General features: G+C 46.7%; 1 protein-coding gene across 4 annotated transcripts in view; it reads right to left on the reverse strand.

Moving 5' to 3' along the window:
* Positions 1 to 20313, reverse strand: part of LOC137306625 (phosphatidylinositol 4-phosphate 5-kinase type-1 alpha-like) — a 57394-nt gene that overhangs the window by 25814 nt on the left and 11267 nt on the right. For 3 of the 4 annotated variants that reach the window (XM_067975939.1, XM_067975938.1, XM_067975936.1), the window contains exons 2-4: positions 14994 to 15035; positions 2976 to 3007; positions 959 to 1042 (exon numbers count right to left, since the gene is read on the reverse strand). In XM_067975939.1, coding sequence (XP_067832040.1) covers positions 959 to 1042; positions 2976 to 3007; positions 14994 to 15035 — 158 coding nt within the window. The remainder of the gene's footprint in view (positions 1 to 958; positions 1043 to 2975; positions 3008 to 14993; positions 15036 to 20313) is intronic. The other variant, XM_067975937.1, reaches the window with a different exon arrangement.

The following is a 20313-nucleotide window of genomic DNA, read 5'->3' on the forward strand; positions in this document are numbered from 1 at the left end:
CCTAAAACGTGAACCTACCACTCATCGCAGCTGTGCTCAGTTTGTGCTCAGATCTACTCAAAAAATACTTTTTCACTGCCTTGCTGTGCAAAAGCATTGACAGCGACAAGATACGTGCCCTGAGTGCGGAACTGTGCAGGATTTGCCCCAGGATATCAGTTCCCTTTCCCATAAAGAGCCAGAAGTGCTCGGATTCAAAGAATCATGGAATGATACAGCACAGGAAGAGGTGGCCACTCGGCCCATCTGTGAAAGAGCTATCCAATTAGTCCCACTCCCCTGCTCTTTCCCCCGTAGCTCCGCAAATTTTCTCCCCCTCGAAGTATTTATCCAGTTCCCTTTTGAAAGTTATTATTGAATCTGCTTCCACCGCCCTTTCAGTTTCAACTGTGGGTTCGTGCTGAGTTAACTGATCAGCAATGGTTCACGTGAGCAGCCCAGGCTGCAAGATTTGGGGGGTGGGGGGGGGGGGGGGGGGTGGTGGGGGGAACAAAGAGGGGGGGGGGGGGGGGTGGTTAAAGCAAGGGCAAAACAGTCAGGCTGCCTGCCCCCTGTCCAGAGCTTCTGCTGGAAATTGCCCACATGTGACATCAGGTTAAAAACAGGGTCAGGGTCACGTGCGATGGCTCCTGTGGTAGAATATCTTCACAATGAAGATGAGTGAATACTTAGGGTGAGGTACCAAGGGTCACAAAAGTGTAACTGTACCCCAACGTAAGTCACTGGTGGGGGGTTAAAATAGATGCAATGTGGATGAAGGGGGGGGGGGGGACAAAAATGTCATTGAGAGGCTCCTGAAAATGGAGCAGATGCTCGGAATCTTGTTAAGCGGACGCTGCTCTGACGCAGATCTGCCGTGCGCCTCAGGCAGACCCTCGTCTGCATCCTCTAAAAACCCAGGCGATCCCGCCGCAATCTAATCCCGAGAACGTCAATTCTACAGGGATCTGCCACTCGCCTTCTTGTACGTGGTCTCGCCAGTCGAATCCACTCCTCGGTGGCCTATCTTTTTCAACTGCATGCTGTAAGAGGAGCCTGCCATCTGCGAAGAGGGTACAAATCAGATTAAAAATCACCGCGCGGCTGTCAGCCTAAGGCAGAATTTTTTTTTTATAAAAAGGTTACCAGCTCGGGTTTCAGGAAGTAATTTTTGATAATTGGATCCTTCAGCCCTCTGGAATTCTCTTCCCAAACCTCTCCGTCTTCTTACATCTCTTCTTGTCTTTCCTACATTACAGCAGAGACTACACTTCAAAAGTACTTCATTGGCTGTAAAGCGCTTTGGGACATCCTGAGGTTGTGAAGGGCGCTGTATAAATGTAAGTCTTTCTATAAGCCTCCCTAAAAACTCTTTCGAACATGCCTTCAGTCTCCACTCCCCCCACCTCTACCCCTTAAATCCTCTAACTTCCCTGCTTAGAGTCCAACTCTTCCCCATTTGAAGACTTCCATTCAACTTTCACCCGACGAAGGAGAAAGCCTCCGAAAGCTTGAGATTTTCAAATAAAACAGTTGGACTATAACCTGGTGTTGTAAGATTCCTTACATTTGTCAACCCCAGTCCATCACCGGCATCTCCACATCATTCAAATGAAGAGCAGTAAATAAAATGCAAGTCGTACATTAAACTCAATTCTATTAACCAAATACCTGACTAGAATCTGTTAGCCCAACTCAAACATTCCCCTTTCGACACAGCTTCCGACAACAGGGTGGGTGATGCACTGTTTGCTGTGGCTCTAAGCCACAGACCAGAGGGTCCCGGCTACAAACTCTAGTCTGTGATGACCCAGCTAATCTCAAGCGGGGCGAGCAGTAAGGGTGACACAATGGAGCTAGGGAGAAGGGGTAAAGGGAGGAGAGATTCTGATCGCTATCCAGCGAAACCACTGCTGGCAAGTGCCATGTATGCAGAAATCAGGCAGGGTACAGAATCAGGCCCCACAGTTGAACAGCCTTTTCATACCTGATGTTTGGGCTTATTTAGAAAGGATGGTGTCGGAGGGCAGGCGGTGACCCTGGAAGCACTGCCTAGTACCTCTCAGCCACGTAACTTCTACCACCGAGAAGGTAGAGTGCAGCAATGTATTAGGAAGACCCATTACCCCCAACTCTCACAGCATCCTGACTTGGAATATATTATTCATCCTTCCATCAGTCATCACTAGGTCAAAATCCTGGAACTCCACATGTAAAACCATTGTGGGACCACCATTAGCACAAGGACTGCAGTGGCTCAAAGTGAAAGCCCACCAGCACCTTCTCAGGGCAACGAATGCAGCCTCGCCACATCCCGAGAATCAGTGAGGGGAAAGGAAAAGGGGCCAGAGAAATGGACTGTTGCTCTTTCACTTCTCTATTTCTTTCAGTGTCTGAACTGAACTAAGCAAAAATACTTTTAAAACTACGCCCAAACTCAGGCTCAAATATAATCGGTTTAAGTTTTGCCCACTCATTAAGGGAATTGAACATCTCTGACTCAATCCCAATCTTGGAATCACTTCCTAATATCCTTTTATATCCATAATTTTGTTTCTATCAACTTTCTCTCCCCACCCCCACCCCACCCAAATTATAAATTCCTATGTCCCCACTATAATGGAAACTGCCTATGTAAACATCACGCTGCAATTCCACCCTCCCACCAGTAGTGACACTATAGCATTCCAATGTTGTCCCCTCCTGCTCCTCAGCCTCCACAGAGGAGAAACTCCTACGTTCCAATCAACTCTGCTTCCCAAACTGATGCAAATTTGGCTGTTTAAGTATAAATATCAAAATTATATTAATACAAGGACAGATACTTCAATTACATCTGCACGTCCAGATCCAATTATGTGCCCCCTTCTAACCAAGCTTCACCCGAAGACTACGCCTGGGTCTTGACTGCCAACAACACAGGAATCAACCAGTGCAATACATAGAAATGATATCACTGTCTGTCTCTCCGACAGGATGTATTTATAGTCACGTACCTCTGAAGATGGCACTCTTCTGGGAGCTAATCCTGCAGAAGAAAATAAAAAGTGTCAGTACACTTCACTTGGCAGAGCGCCAAGAAGGGAAAATTGGAACACAAGAGACAATTGCACATAAATCACTGCAACCTCATTTAAGGCCCGTCTGCATCCGGCCCAGCAACAGCCAGAGCGTTAAGCGTCCAAAATAAAGGCAAGGGCACAAAGTTTCAATTGGTTCCCTGACATTAACCAAACGCACACAGCAGCCAGCCGCTGTACTGGAAAAACACTACCAGCTTCTCGGAGTGCAAACAGGAGCGTGCCGAGGTCACAAAGGCTGAGAATGTGCACTTCTGGACGTCTGGGAAGATTCTGAGGCAGCTCCCAGCAGCAAAATGCCAATTTTAAACCATTTTTTGAGCAGCAGAGATGCACTGGCCTCCTGGTACCATGCCCCCCTCCTCCAAACGCCTTTCTCTTACCCATTCGATGCCCTACACCAGCCAGGAGCAGAACCAGGTGTTTATAAGACCCACAAACAAAAAGGGGGCTGATTTGCCTTCTTACGAACTAAAATGGGGGCTCCCCCTTTGCTAACAGAACAAAGCAAATCAGCCCTTATATTTCCCAGCAATTGAGGGAGGGAGAACTGTCGGCTATCAGCGTAGAAATAACTTTAAATCACCGTGATTTAAAAACGTCCAAGAAAGGGAGGTGTGACACACGAGAACGACACCCTAAATAAAGACAGACAGTTAACACAAGCCAGAGGGGGCTTTTTTAATCACTGAGTCGTGTTTGTAGCAGCCACTTCCTGCAGGTGTCACACTTATTTCTCCTCACCCTCCCCAACACTTCATGAGCAACAGCATAGATGATTTGCTCACACGTTAAAACGCTAACACCCAAAATTGCCTTGAGGCATTCTCCTGCTGATCCGCCATTCGAACACCGAATATGCATGGCAATGGTAAGCAACAAATGAGAAAATATTTCAGAACGCTACCAATTTTTTTCCCCCTCAGACAGAAAGAAGTTGCACCATTATTAGCTGGCTGTGGATTATGCACTGCCTTCCCCCAGTTTCAAAACTCCTGGGTTCACGTGGTTGACAATTGCGCTAAATTGAATCAAATTCAGTTCCCAAGTTAAAAACAGTGGATGCCCAAAGGGATTTAGGGGTTCAGGTACATGGATCATTGAAGTGTCATGAACAGGTGCAGAAAATAATCAATAAGGCTAATGGAATGCTGGCCTTTATATCTAGAGGACTGGAGTACAAGGGGGCAGAAGTTATGCTGCAGCCATACAAAACCCTGGTGAGACCGCACCTGGAGTACTGTGAGCAGTTCTGGGCACCGCACCTTCGGAAGGACATATTGGCCTTGGAGGGAGTGCAGCGTAGGTTTACTAGAATGATACCCGGACTTCAAGGGTTAAGTTACGAGGAGAGATTACACAAATTGGGGTTGTATTCTCTGGAGTTTCGAAGGTCAAGGGGTGATCTGATCGAAGTTTATAAGATATTAAGGGGAACAGATAGGGTGGATAGAGAGAAACTATTTCCGCTGGTTGGGGATTTTAGGAGTAGGGGGCACAGTCTAAAAATTAGAGCCAGACCTTTCAGGAGCGAGATTAGAAAACATTTCTCCACACAAAGGGTGGCAGAAGTTTGGAACTCTCTTCCGCAAACGGCAATTGATACTAGCTCAATTGCTAAATTTAAATCTGAGATAGATAGATAGATTTTTGGCAACCAAAGGTATTAAGGGATATGGGCCAAAGGCAAGTATATGGAGCTAGATCACAGATCAGCCATGATCTTATCAAATGGCGGAGCAGGCACAAGGGGCTGAATGGCCTGCTCCTGTCCCTATGACACTGCGATAATAACTTGTATTTATACAGAGCTTTTAACGTAGTAAAAGGTCCCAAGGTGCTTCACAGAAGCGTAATCAGACAAAATTTGACACCGAGCCACATATGGAGATATTAGGGCAGGGGATCAAAAGCTCGGTCAAAGAGGTAGTTTTTAAGGAGCGTCTTAAAAAGGACACACAGGTAAAGGGGTTTAGGGAAGGAATTCGAGAGCTCAGGGCCCAGGCATCTGAAGGCACGGCCGCCCATGGTGGTGTGATGAAAATCGGGGATACGCAAGAGGTAAGAATTGGAGGAGCGCAGAGATCTGAGGGTTACAGAGATAGGGAAGGGGGAGAGGCCACGGAGGGATTTGAAAACAAAGCATCATAAAGCAGCGTCAGTGATGCAGCAGTGACAAGTCAATTCCCATGCCGCTAGGTTTCCGATCTTCACTGCGTCACAATGAGGAGTGCCTGAGCAGAGACAACGAGCCTCCCAAACGGGACAGGGTGGGGGAGGAGAAGGAAGATGGTCCATCAGCTACTTTCACAGCTCGTAGCAGCTGCTTCAGAGTAGCAGGAACAGATACCCAGCAGAGGAGATTTACTAGAATGGTACCAGGGATTAAAGACTTCAGTTATGTGGAGAGACTGGAGAAGCTGGGATTGTTCTCCTTAGAGCAGAGAAGGTTAAGGGGAGATTTAAAGAGGTGTTCAAAATCATGAAGGGGTTTGACAGAGTAAATAAGGAGGAACTGTTTCCAGTGGCAGAAGGCTTGGTAATCAGAGGACACAGATTTAAATTAATTGGCAAAAGAACTAGAGGCGACATGAGGAAAACATTTTTTACGCAGTGAGTTATGATCTGGAATGCACTGCCTGTAAGAGAGGTGGAAGCAGATTCAACAGTAATTTTCAAGAGGGAATTAGATACTTTGCGGGGGGAAATTTGCAGGGCTATGGGGAAAGAGCAGGGGAGTGGGACTAATTGGATAGTTCATTTAAAGGGCCGGCACAGGGACAATGGGCTGAACGGCCTCCTTCTGTGCTGTATCATTCTATGAACAAAGTCCCACACCCAATTATAGAGCAGGGGAGACAGAAACACAATCCCCTCACTGCAGTTTTATTCACAGACTTTTTATTCCGAATACATTGGGGTACGATTAACACAGGCACCAGCGATTTGTTCTACAGCACCTGACTTGAGCGATTGTTCTTCATTTGGTGAAACTAGACAACTAGTGCTGGCAGGATATCCCAGTATGGTGCAAAACACCCAAGCACCCAGATAGCAAGGAGCAGAAACCCTGCCTGGTTCTCCCCCTGCTTTCCCCCCCCACCCCGAGTAAGACAGAGGCCCATTGCAGCATCCCTACCAGAACCTAAAGCCAACAACAGCTACTTCAGCACAGACCAGAGATCGAACAAGGCACCTTCCTGGTTTGTATGCCTCAGTTACCACATTTCATAGAAAGGTTACAGCACAGAAGGAGGCCATTCGGCCCATCGAGTCCATGCCAGCTCTATGCACGAGCAATCCAGCTAGTCCCAGTCCCCCGCCCTATCCCTGTAGCCCTGCAGATTTTTTCACTTTCAAGTACTTATCCAGTTCCCTTTTGAAGGCCATGATTGAATCTGCCTCCACTACCCCATCGGGCAGTGCATTCCAGATCCTAACCACTCGCTGTGTAAAAAAGTTTTTCCCCATGTCGCCTTTGGCAAAAGAACCAATCACCTTAAATTTATGTCCTCTGGTTCTTGACCCTTCCGCCAAGAGATTTATGAGAACGATTCCAGGGATGAGGGACTTTAGTTACGTGAATAGACTGGAGAAGCTGGGGTTGTTCGCCTTGGAACAGAGAAGGTTGCGAGGAGATTTGATAGAGGTATTCAAAGTCATGAAGGGTCTAGACAGAGTAGCCCGTCCATGGTTTTCAATTTTTAAGGTGGGCTGCAAAACCTGTGTCTGCCCCTTAAGATGGGACGAGCTCCACACTGGAAAATATGAATAAACGGCAAGTCAATTCATGACTTCAATCGTGAAATAAATTCTATTTTGTGCGCCAAACAAATTCCCATTTACATCGACAAAGGAAGCATGGCATTGATTATTTCACCTCCGAGCCTGGGCATCGGCACAGAATGCTGACACCGGTTAAAAAGGGCATGCGTGTTAAATTCAACTGAATATGTGCCGATACTTATAGTAACCTCCCGAGGCTCTCTAGCCAGCAAGATCTTTGACAAGAGCCTTGCTTATTATGCAGAAATAGTTTCTTTCGAAACTTGTTTTTCCTGTCTGCACGGAACAATGCAGGCGAAAACAGACAGTGGGAGTTTAATGTTGGAGGAGTATCCTGTGCGTTAAGGAATAGTCTGCAGTTGCAAGTCTCCTCAAATGGCTCCCAACACCGTGACAGACCCATAACCACCAGTACTTTGCCCTAGCCTTATACACCGCTCTCCAGACACAGCGTAAAACGTGCAGGGACAAGAAACAAGCACCGTTTCTCTTCACAGTATCGAAATTACAGCCACCCTTCCGCAGGAGTTCCCAGCACTTCCTGCACTTTGAACGCTGCTGCCCGTCAGCAGCACTGCAGTCTTAGGAATCTAGGACGCGTCCTCTATGCTGTAGGGAGCCAGTCCAAGTGTCTAAAACGAAATTACTTTAATGGATGTGGGCTGATGACATCAGATCGCAGCACATCAATTCCCCACATCGGAATTAATGGAGACTGCAAAAACACACTCATTTTTCTCTCTCCATTGCCAGGAACCCTTTTCATCTGCTTTCAGGCACACAAGCAAAATATTTAGGTCACTGCCACATCTCCGCGTTATCACTGAATATATTTAGCATGGTGGAAGATCCATTTCGGCCTCCTCCCGATATCCCCAACATCACAGAAGCCAGTCTTCAGCCAATTCAATTCACTCCACGTGATGTCAAGAAACGGCCGAGTGCACTGGATACAGCAAAGGCTATGGGCCCCGACAACATCCCAGCTGTAGTGCTGAAGACTTGTGCTCCAGAACTAGCTGCGCCTCTAGCCAAGCTGTTCCAGTACAGCTACAACACTGGCATCTACCCGACAATGTGGAAAATTGCCCAGGTATGTCCTGTCCACAAATAGTAGGACAAATCCAATCCGGCCAATTACCGCCCCATCAGTCTACTCTCAATCATCAGCAAAGTTATGGAAGGTGTCGTCGACAGTGCTATCAAGCGGCACTTATTCACCAATAACCTGCTCACCGATGCTCAGTTTGGGTTCCGCCAGGACCACTCGGCTCCAGACCTCATTACAGCCTTGGTCCAAACATGGACAAAAGAGCTGAATTCCAGAGGTGAGGTGAGAGTGACTGCCCTTGACATCAAGGCAGCATTTGACCGAGTGTGGCACCAAGGAGCCCTAGTAAAATTGAAGTCAATGGGAATCAGGGGGAAAACTCTCCAGTGGCTGGGATCATACCTAGCACAAAGAAAGATGGTAGTGGTTGTTGGTGGCCAATCTCAGCCCCAGGACATTGCTGCAGGAGTTCCTCAAGGCCTTGTCCTAGGCCCAATCATCTTCAGCTGCTTCATCAATGACCTTCCCTCCAGCATAAGGTCAGAAATGGGGATGTTCGCTGATGATTGCAGTGTTCAGTTCCATTCGCAACCCCTCAGATAATAAAGCAGTCCGAGCCCGCATGGAGCAAGACCTGGACAACATCCAGGCTTGGGCTCATAAGTGGCAAGTAACATTCGCGCCAGACAAGTGCCAGGCAATGACCATCTCCAACAAGAGAGAGTCTAACCTCCCCCTAACATTCAACGGCATTACCATCGCCGAATCCCCCATCAACATCCTGGGGGTCACCATTGACCAGAAACTTAACTGGACCAGCCTTATAAATACTGTGGCTACAAGAGCAGGCCAGAGGCTGGGTATTCTGCGGCGAGTGACTCACCTCCTGACGCCCCAAAGCCTTTCCACCATCTACAAGGCACAAGTCAGGAGTGTGATGGAATACTCTCCACTTGCCTGGATGAGTGCAGCTCCAACACTCAAGAACACTCCAGGACAAAGTAGGCCGCTTGATTGGCACCCCATCCACCACTGGCGCACAGTGGCTGCAGTGTGTACTATCCACAGGATTCACTGCAGGTTTCTTCAACAGGCTTCTTCAACAGCACCTCCCAAACCCGTGACCACCTAGAAGGACAAGAACAGCAGGTACATGGGAACAACACCACCTGCACGTTCCCCTCCAAGTCACACACCATCCCGACTTGGAAATATATCGCCGTTCCTTCATCGTCGCTGGGTCAAAATCCTGGAACTCCCTTCCTTATAGCACTGTGGGAGAACCTTCACCACACAGACTGCAGCAGTTCAAGGCAACGGCTCACCACCACCTTCTCAAGGGGCAATTAGGGATGGGCAATAAATGCCGGCCGCGCCAGTGACGCCCACATCCCGTGAACGAATAAAAAAAATCCATTTGGCAATAGTGTAATGATATGCCATTACATCCGTGTGAGCCTCTTGTTAAGTGTGCAGTTCCACGAGGCCTGGTCACCCTTGAGTTACCATTACTCAACCGAGTCCTGACTGCAAGCTATTTGACAGTGGGAGGCCTCGCAGTCTCCAGTCCTGTACCGTCTCACACTGCTGGTAGGGGTAGTCAAGGTGGCAATTCAAGGCAGGAACCTGGGCTGATTTCCACCCCACCCCCCCCCGCCCCAACAAATCCCCTACTCCGACCCCAGCTGAGACAAGCTAGCATAGTGCAATTTCTTTTCTATTCATTCTGGGGACATTGGCGTCGCTGGCAAGGCCAGTGTTTATTGCCCATCCCTAAGCTGCCCTCAAGGTGACGGCGGGTGGGCCATCTTCTTGAACCTCTGCATGTGTAGCCGAGTAGTTCGCTAAGGCCAGTTGAGTGAACCGTACTGGTGCGGGACGGGAGTCACCTATGGCCCAGACCAGGGTAAGGACGGCAGGTTTCCTTCCCTAAAAAGGACGTCAGTGAACTGGTTGCGTTTTTAACAACAATCCGACAGCTCCATACCAGGCTTTTTAATTTCCGAGCTGAATTCAAATTCTCCGACTGCACACGGTGGGATTTGAACTCACGTTTTCTGAATTACTGGTCCAGTAACAACCACTACGCTACTGCGCCCACAAGGCAGTTCAATTGCACATCGAACCCACAAAGCCCCCAGGCAGGAGCGTCTGTACGACACTCAATCACCCCATGGACGTTTAGTGACAGGCGTGTAGTACCCTGCACGACAGTACAAAGGGTGAACGCAGTACGTCCAACAGCATCTCGGGTCCAACGTTCCATGGGTCTCTCGAGCTGCCAGCAGAGCCAATGACAAAAAGTGGGGCTCCGTCCATACTGGTCTGTCAATGGTAAACAGCAGACCAGCAACACACCGTCAGTGGAGAGTAAAAAAATAAGGAATAGGCCCACGGGTGCCGCAAGGCACTTTCCCGGGGCCCTATCTGCCCATACACATCCGACACCAATGGATCAGAGTTGTGTGCGCATGGCACTCAGTCCGTTCTGCAACCTTCCCCCTATACTAGGAGGGCAGAGCCCGCACAGCTGGCCTGTAGGAGCGGGCTGATAGGAATCGAGAGGGCAGACGACAAAGCAAGTACTGCCAGCCGTTCGCCTCTGCTGTTGGGAGCCTGTGATTGAAGCCCCTCCTGCCTGAGGAGCGCTTTAGTATACATTTCCATTGAAGGAAAACTTGTAAGATTCTCAGTACAGGGCAGGATCAGGAGGAGCAGAGGCTTCTGCCATCATCTGGTGTTGTCTTGACTTGTTTTCCCTCCTGCCTTGAATATGAAGCTTTGTGCATTTGTGGTTTTAAACCAGATCTTTCAGTAGTTACTAAAATCCAGAGAGCAGTCCTTCATTCCTGGTTATATGGTCTGCACGGGTAACTTACAATCAACATCACCTGTAGTTTGCCAATCTGTCTGCAGTCACTTGACTTGGCACTGAGTGGCAATGCATTGTTGAAAGTTTAATTTAGTATGTAATTAAACTTCCAAACATGTTTACATTTGTATCAGGGAAACTTTGTGGTTTGGATCAAAATAATGTTTGGGGGACGGCCAGTGTTAGCTGAGAGAAGAATCAGGGGACTGAATCTGCAGAGGGAGGCGCAGCGCCCATTCCAAGTCTCCGGGTGTTGAAACCTAGACGCGCCCTTGTTAATTGGGTTGTGTTTTACTCAGTGTTTTGAGTCTGCACAGACTTGTTGGAATGTTGCTCACTACCCCGAGGAAACAAACCGAGCACACCCAAGCACGAGCGGCAGAGGCACAGCCAGCCAGGTTTGTCTTTGCACTTGCAGAAGTAACCCGAGTCGACTCGATTTGATTTATCTGTCGGTATGTTGCCCCATTAGTGTCGGCCTTGGCTCAGCGGGTAGCACGTCTGCCTCTGGTTTCAACGGTCGTGTGTTCAAGCCCCACTCCAGAGACTCGAGCACGCAATCTAGGCCGACGCTCCAGTGCTGCGTCGTTCGGGGTGCCACCTTTCGGATGAGGCGTTCAACCGAGGCCTTGTCTGCCCGTTTCGGATGGATGTAAAAGATCCCCTGGCACTATTCGAAGAGAAGCTGGGAAGTTCTCCCGATGTCCTGGCTAACATTTATCCCTTGGACAACACCAGTACAACAGATTAGCTGGTCATTCATTTTATTGCTGTTTTGTGGGACCTTACTGTCTACATCACCTTTGAGCACAAAATTCACAAACAAAAAAATCACAACCACATATTTCCCCCAAAAAACTTGGGAGCCATCGGGGTGGCAGTAATGTTTTTGCTAATAGAATGTGTGTTTAGCACAAATCCTATTTTTCCTTTTCAACAGATGTTTTATTAAGTCAGTAAAACAGCCAGGAAAAGGTAGAAGAGATTCTTGCCTTTTCATTTATTTTTTGGGACATCCAATGTCGTGTGCCCAAAACACGCTCAAGACTCCAAACCAAGCTACCGAGAAGTCCGCACAAGTGGGGTTTCGAGTGCCCACACTCCCATGGGCACGCACAGCGTTCAAAGTCGAAAGAGCTTGGGCACAGGTCACAACAGAAAAGGCTGGATGGATCCCTGGAGTACGCACTGCTGGACCTTGGCGGCACAGGCAAGCTTCCTGCTGCTCGCCCACCCTACCTGCTGGGAATCGGCTTGCGGGGTTGCCTGGAGCCGAGCGAGGAAGAGTTCCGGTTCCCAGTGATTGGTGTACCCCTCCCATTAATTAATTGACCATCCAACCTAGATCCTCAAGATGCCCTGGAATAAAGTGGACCTGGAATAGTGAAGTACTGGATTCCGGAATGGGGGTTTGGCTGTTCTAATCTTCCTCTGCCCAATGCTCCGCCTTGGTCAACTAGACTTTTTTTTCTCCCCCCTCCCCTCTATGCTGCTGCCACTACCCCCCTAAAAAAGGAGGAAAAATAAACCGTGGTACAACTAGCGTTCTGTTGCTAAGAGAAATGGAGGTGCAGGCACTGAGCTAGCTGGTCTCAGCGAGGGTGCCATAGCAGGGGATTGGTGACCCCTGCATTAAGAGAGGGGAAGAATCAGCCCAAGTTCCCGCCTCGAATTGTCATCCGTCGACCTCCGACTAGAAGGGCATGGGAACAGGAAAGAAGTTAGGAAGGGGAGTCAGGAAAGAACACATGGGCGGCAAACGTACATAATGCATGCAATGGGCAGCAGCCAAGAACATACAACTAAAAGGTAGAGACAGAATGGGAGGATCCGCCTGTTACTCATTCTACGAGCATTCCCTTGGTCTTAAAACCAGAAAGGAATGTATCCTACCCTCCAAACGCTGGAATGCAGTATCATTCATAAGGCTGCAGTAAAAACCAGCAGGAATGGGAACTGCGACATGGGAGTTTAGTTTCTCTCCTCTCCAAGTTGGGGGGGAACTTCCCAAACAGAGACCGCCAGCAGAAGCATCGTGAGGCTCGCACTTCCTGTCCACAAACCTATCTTCCCGTTGTCACGATTTGTAGTCACACTATCGATATTTACAGTACTGTGCATTTCCTGTTCAATTTTGCTCTGTTAACCTGCACAGTGTAGCTGCAGGCTTTGGCCAATTGAATGGCCTCGTGGAGCATGTTTCTGGAGTCTTTTTTCCCCAACTCCATCTTGTCTATTTAAAAAGACAGTGTAAGGCTTGCATTTCTATCGTGCCTTTCACGACCTCAGGTCGTCCCAAAGCGCTTTACAGCCAATGAAGTACTTTTGAAGTGTAGTCACTGTTGTAATGTAGGGAAACGCAGCAACCAATTTGCGCACAGCAAGCTCCCGCAAACAGCAATGTGATCATGACTGGATAATCTGTTTTGGTGATGTTGCTTGAGGGATAAATATTGGCCAGGACACCGGGGAGAACTCCCGTGCTCTTCTTCAAAATAGTGCTATGGGATCTTTTAATTCCACCCGAGGGGGGCAGACAGGGCCTCAGTTTCATCCAAAAGCCGACACCTCCCTCAGTACTGCACCGGAGGGTCAGCCTGGATTATGTGCTCAAGTCTCGAGTGGGGCTCGAACCCACAACCTTCTGACTCGGAGGTGAGAATGCTACCCACTGAGCCACGGCCGACTCAGTGCCATACTGGGTGGTAATAGTTACCAACCAAGCAAAGGAGGACACTCATTCCACGGATTTTAAATGTCTCCTCACCCCTATGCCACGCTGTCCAATTTTGATAAGCACTTTTCCCTGTGTTTGGGTGGACAGCTGAATTGAGGGGGGTGGGGAAAAAAAAAAGAAATTTATTCCAAATACAATGGCAGTTTAAAAATCACATATCCGAAATGCCAATGAGACAAAGGCTTTTCTTAAAAAAACAGCAGCCAATTCAAAACCGGTTGAACTGGTATCTTAAATTCAGGATTGCTTTAACAAACCAGTCCATAAAATGTGGTAAACCAGTTCCAACAGCATCACGTCTAGGACATCAGTGACGTGCAGTCGTGGGTGGGTGTGAATTTTTACCTTCCATGCAAGACTTGAACCGTGAGAAACACCCACCACAATTAGAGATGCGGCCCGTCCAAATGTGTGGGGCTCTCTCCAGACGCATTAACTGTCTAACGCTAGGGTGAGGTACTGGTGGGTACAGGTCTGTCACTGGGGAAGGGGTGGGATGGCAGTGATTGGAACAATGAGAGAAGTGAGCCAAGAGTATCGCACTAAAATTGTATCACAGTGCTGAAGCATTTTGGGTGAGGGCTGGTTTTATTTCCCACAATATAAACGAAATAAATTTCATTTCCAGAGAAATAGAATTCAAAAGCAGAGAGTTTATGTTACACTTGTAGTACTGTGCTCAGTTCTGATCTCCATGTTATAAAAAAGGATACCGAGGCACTAGAGAAGATGCAAAAAAGAGATTTACAAGGATGATGTCAGAACTGAGAGGTTATAACTATCAGGAAAAACTGAACAGGCTGCGGCTCTTCTCTCTAGAAGAGAGAAGGCTGACGGGTGACCTAAGATATTTAAAATTGTGAAGGGGTTTGATAGGGAAGACGTAGAGAAGATGTTTCCACTTGCGGGGGAGACCAGAACTAGGGGTCATAAACATGAGAGTCACTAATAAATCCAATAAAGGAATTCAGAAGAAACTTCTTTACCCAGAGAATGGTTAGAATGTGGAACTCGTTACAAGGAGTAGTTGAGGCGAATAGTGTAGATTAAGGGGAAGCTAGATAAGTACATGAGGGAGAAAGGAATAGAAGGAAATGCTGATAGGATGAGATGAAATAGGGAGAGAGGAGGCTCGTGTGGATCATAAACACCGGCACAGACCAGTTGGGCTGAATGGCCTGTTTCTGTGCTGTAAATTCTATGTAATTCTAAGCCCAGTGACAGCCCTGCAGTCCATACTTTCCAGCTCTAGCTAGCAGACAGTAGACTATCCAATATTCGACACTGCGCACACAGTGGCCCATTTAATAAGCAACTATTCTACAAAATCGAAAACACTCACAACACAGCTACTAATCGGCACCGCACTCTTCAACAAGCAGTTCTCATGAAACACGCTCGTAATAGATACTGCACCAAGACTAGCTTGAAGATGCTACGCATTCAGCTGTTCTACACGCTAACACACAGCAGCAGCTCATACATTACCTCGCCCTCTCGCCAGGAGCTGCCAGTACCACATGCGTAGTTCTACGCCAGAAAAGAAAGACCCAATGAAAGGGAGCACATTAAACCAGAGGTCACTGCAATAGGAAAAAAGTTAGGCACCGTGCAACAAACCTCAAAAGAATTTTTATTTCTCTCCGTATCCTATTACTTTTTCAAACACCAGATTAGAGGGTAAAATCACCAAGCCTTACACTTCTGTGATGTTCTCTAACCAGTTAACTCTTTATACTACAAGGGTGCCATCAGAAGTGCCTGCATTTATATAGCACCTTTCACAACCTCAGGACGTCCCAAAGAACTTTACAGCCAATACTTTTGAAGTGTAGTCACTGTTGTAATGTAGGCAAAGGCAACAGCCAATTTGCACAAAGAAAACTCCCACAAAACAGCAACATGATAATGATGAGATAATCTGCTTTACTTGAGGGATAAATATGGGCCAGGAATAGAAGAATATGCTGACAGGGTGAGATGAAGTAAATGGAGAGGAAGGAGGCTCATGTGGAGCATAAACACCGACATATGGCCTGTTTCTGTGCTGTAAGTTCTATATGAAAGTAATCCATTGGCTCTGAATTGCTATATAAATGCAAGTTCTTTTATTCTGTAAATATCTATCCATTTAACAGTGGTTAATGTTCTCTATATACCAACACTGCAAGACAGACACCCAGGAGAGGAGATACAGGCATAGCTCACCTGGTTGTGGGACTACGCTATTCGGACTAGAAGGTCTCTCCGTCAATCCAGACTGCGGCACTACTCAGTAACGACTCAACTGTAATGCCCCAAACTACAAAATGTAGTCATTTGACCCGCTGACACACTCCACCAAGGCGAACAATCGCCACTTGGCCAAAGCATCAGAGAACGACTAGTGCCTGTGGAAACGCACCATGGTATGGAATCAGTGCCTTCAGGAAAAAAAAAGCGAAGCTTTCCAACTGCAGCAAAGCATCGTTGCACGCAGAGTAAAGCTCCCTCTGCTCTGCGCCCAATGCTGTGCTTCAGGACCAGTCCGTGATATTTTCCATCTCCTATCCTGTGCCAATTTTGCTTCTGTAAACCCAGAAATGGACAGACACTGCCCGAACTCATTTCTTAAAAGGATCCTTTGCAGCCCGAGAGAAAAGTTTACAGAAGAAAGTAACAATGAATTAGATTGGGTTCCAAACCAGAGGAGTCAGATACAAACAGTACATGTAACACATCCGCGACCAGCCTTCATAACACAATGCAACCAGCGTTTGAGAATTGTTCTGTAGCGTACCAAAACACTTAAATCATTTTAATAAAAGCATTCTGAATATCTAATTACAGACAGACAACGGGTAGCACACTAGCTATTAGTCACCGATAGGTCATATTTATTTTTACTTGTATTTAAACTCATCTCAATCCCATTCCATCCTCCCCACAGCACTGCAAGCCACCCATTACGTACACCTTCCAGTACACAGAACAGCTGCTATTCACACCCAACCTCGGCCCTTATGTTGCTACCGTATAAAGCAAAGCTGGCATACGTCATCGTCTTAAAGGACACATTTACACTGCAATTTTAGCAGGTTCCAGCTCACGGGTAAAGTTACAATATTAGGCCGTTCAGCAGCATTTGGGTCTTTTTTTTTTGCTGCCTGCATACAGTATCTGACATTTGCCTGTACTGAATTTCACCCATCACTTTTCAACCCATACTCTTCAGTTCCCGAGGTCTCTCCTCAAATTCAACTGCCTCTGCTACTTTGCAATTGCCTGTGAATTTACCAGCTGGCATCGAGTTTCTGAATCAGTGTCATTAATGCAAATTAGAAACAGTAGAGTCTACACACTACTCCCCAGGGCAACCACTCAGCTACCTTCTGCCAACTCATTATCCACTCCCAAGTTTTACCCTGGATCCAAACTGTTTCAAGTTTAAAGGAAGACTTGCATTTATACAGCACCTTTCACGACCTCAGGGCATCACAAAGCATTTTACAGCCAATTAAGTACTTTTTCAAGTGTAGTCACTGTTGTAATGTAGGAAACGCAGCAGCCAATTTGTGCACTGCAAGATCCCACAAACAGCAATGTGATAATGACCAGATCATCTGTTTTTTTTAAAAAAAGTGACATTGGTTGAGGGGTAAATATTGATCAGGACACTGAGGAGAACTCCCCTGTTCTTCAAAATAGCGCCATGGGATCTTTTAGTCTAGCCGAGAAGGTAGACGGGGCCTTGAAACACCACAGTCAACACAGGGTGTCACTCCCTCAAAAGGGTCAAGGTTGGTCAGGCAGATCTTCCCCGTGAAGAGCCCACTTGGCTGCAGTTTGCTAGATTGTTGTACAGGGAATCGTCAAGTCTACTCCTGATAATGGATTCCATTACCCAGTATCAAAGTAATACCGTAAGCTGCCCACATCCACTTTTACGAAACGGACACATTAGCCAGTTTCCAATCTACTGGCATCTCCCCAGCATTGATCGATTCCCACATACTAACCGTTAATGCATCAAATCTTTTCCCTGGTCTCACTGAAATACATAAAAGGTACAACATGGAAACTGGCCATTTAGCACGACCAGTCCACGTTGTTTAACATTCACATAAGCTTAGCTCTTTATCCATCCTGTTCCCAGATCCTTCAAATCCCCATCCCACTCTAATCTTGAACGTTGACAGTGTCAGCTGTGGCTCAATTGGTAGCACTCTCACCTCGGAGTCAGACAGTTGTGAGTTCTAGCCCCACTCCAGAGACCTAAGCACAAAATCTAGACTGACACTTCAGTGCAGTACTGAGGGAGTGCTGCACTGTCAGAGGTGCCGTTAAACCTATCTGGTGGACATAAAGATATATTTTGAAGAGGAGATGGGGAATTCTCCCTGGTGTCATGGCCAATATTTATCCCTCAACTAACGCCTCTAAGAACAGATTATCAGGCCATTATCTCATTGCTGTTTGTGGGAGCTTGCTGTACGCAAATTGGGTGCCAGGTTTCCTACATCACAACAGGGACTACACTTCACAAAATACTTCAGTGCCTGTAGAGCACTCTGGGACGTCCTGAGGTCGTGAAAGGGGCTATATAAATGCAAGATCTTTCTTTGACATAGTTTCTGCATCAACCACTAACCTGGAAGTGACAAACGGAAATTACGAAAGTATGAGGTGCGAGTTGGCTATGATAGATTGGGGAACTTTACTAAAAGGGATGGCGGTGGATAGGCAGTGGCTAATATTTAAAGTAAAATTGTTGGACTATGATTTTAAATTATGATAAATATGATTTTAAAATAAAATTGTTGGACTATAACCTGGTGTTGTAAGATTCCTTACATTAATATTTAAAGAGCGTGTGCAGGAATTACAACAATTATTCATTCCTGTCTGGCGCAAAAATAAAACAGGAAAGGTGGCTCAACCATGGCTTACAAAAGATATTAGGGATAGTATTAGATCCAAAGAGGAGACATATAAAATTGCCAGAAAAAGCGACAAGCCTGAGGATTGGGAGCAGTTCAGAATTCAGCAAAGGAGGACAAAGAGATTGATTAAGAGGGGAAAAATAGAGTATGAGTGTAAACTAGCAGGGAACATAAAAACTGACTGTAAAAGCTTCTATAAATATGTCGAGAAAAAGATTAGTGAAGACAAATGTAGGTCCCTTACAGTCAGAAATGGGAAATTATAATGGGAACAAAGAAATGGCAGAACAATTAAACACATACTTTGGTTCTGTCTTCACAAAGGAGGACACAAATAACCTCCCAGAAATGTTAGGGAACCAAGGGTCTAGTGAGAGGGAGGAACTGAAGGAAACCAGTATTAGTAAAAAAATAAGTGCTGGGGAAATTAAAGGGGCTAAAGGCTGACAAATCCTCAGGGCCTGATAATCTACATCCCAGAGCACTAAAGGAAGTGGCACTGGAAATAGTGGATGCATTGGTGATTATCTTCCAAAATTCTATAGACTCTGGAACAGTTCCTACAGATTGGAGGGTGGCAAATGTAACCCCACTATTTAAAAAAGGAGGGAGAGAAAAAAAAAAACAGGGAATTACAGACCAGTTAGCCTAACATCAGTAGTGGGGAAAATGCTAGAGTCGATTATAAAAGATGTGATAACAGAACACTTGGAAGGCATTAAAGGGATTGGACAAAGTCAACATGGGTTTATGAAAGGGAAATCATGCTTAACAAATCTACTGGAGTTTTTTGAGGATGTAACTAGTAGAATAGATAGGGGAGAACCAGTGGATGTGGTGTGTTTGGATTTTCAGAAGGCTTTTGATAAGGTCCCACACAAGAGGTTAGTGTGCAAAATTAAAGCACATGGGATTGGGGGGAACATACTGGCATAGATTGAGAATTGGTTGACGGACAGGAAACAGAGAGTAGGAATAAACAGGTCTGTTTCCGGGTGGCAGGCAGTGACTTGTGGGGTACCGCAGGGATCAGTGCTTGGGCCCCAGCTATTCACAATATATATCAATGATTTGGATGAGGGAACTAAATGTAACATTTCCAAGTTTGCAGATGACACAAAGCTGGAGTGGAATGTGAGCTGTGAGGAGGATGCAAAGAGGCTCCAATATGATTTAGACAAGTTGGGTGAGTGGGCAAGAACATGGCAGATGCAGTATAACGTGGATAAATGTGAGGTTATCCACTCTGGTTGTAAAAACAGAAAGGCAGATTATCTGAATGGTGATAGATTGGGAAAAGGGGAGGTGCAACGAGACCTGGGTGTCCTTGTACACCAGTCGCTGAAAGCGAGCATTCAGGTGCAACAAGCAGTTGGGAAGGCGAATGGTATGTTGGCCTTCATTGCAAGAGAATTTGAGTACAGGAGCAGGGATGTCTTACTGCAGTTATACAGGGCCTTGGTAAGACCACATCTGGAGTAGTGTGTGTCGTTTTGGTCTCCTTATCTGAGGAAGAATGTCCTTGCCATGGAGGGAGTGCAACAAAGGTTTACCAGACTGATTCCTGGGATGGCAGGACTGATGTATGAGGAGAGATTGGGTCGACTAGGCCTATAATCACTAGAGTTTAGAAGAATGAGGGGTGATCTCATCGAAACATATAAAATTCTAACAGGACTAGACAGACTAGATGCAGAGAGGATGTTCCCGATGGCTGGGGAGTCTAGAACCAGGGGTCACAGTCTCAGGATACGGGGTATGCCATTTAGAACAGAGATGAGGAGAAATTTCTTCACTCAGTGGGCGGTGAACCTGTGGAATTCTCTACCACAGAAGGCAGTGGCGGCCAAGTCATTAGATGTATTCAAGGAGACATATTTCTTAAT

Source organism: Heptranchias perlo, chromosome 44 (genome assembly GCF_035084215.1).
Source record: "Heptranchias perlo isolate sHepPer1 chromosome 44, sHepPer1.hap1, whole genome shotgun sequence".
Classification (NCBI taxonomy): Eukaryota; Metazoa; Chordata; class Chondrichthyes; order Hexanchiformes; family Hexanchidae; genus Heptranchias; species Heptranchias perlo.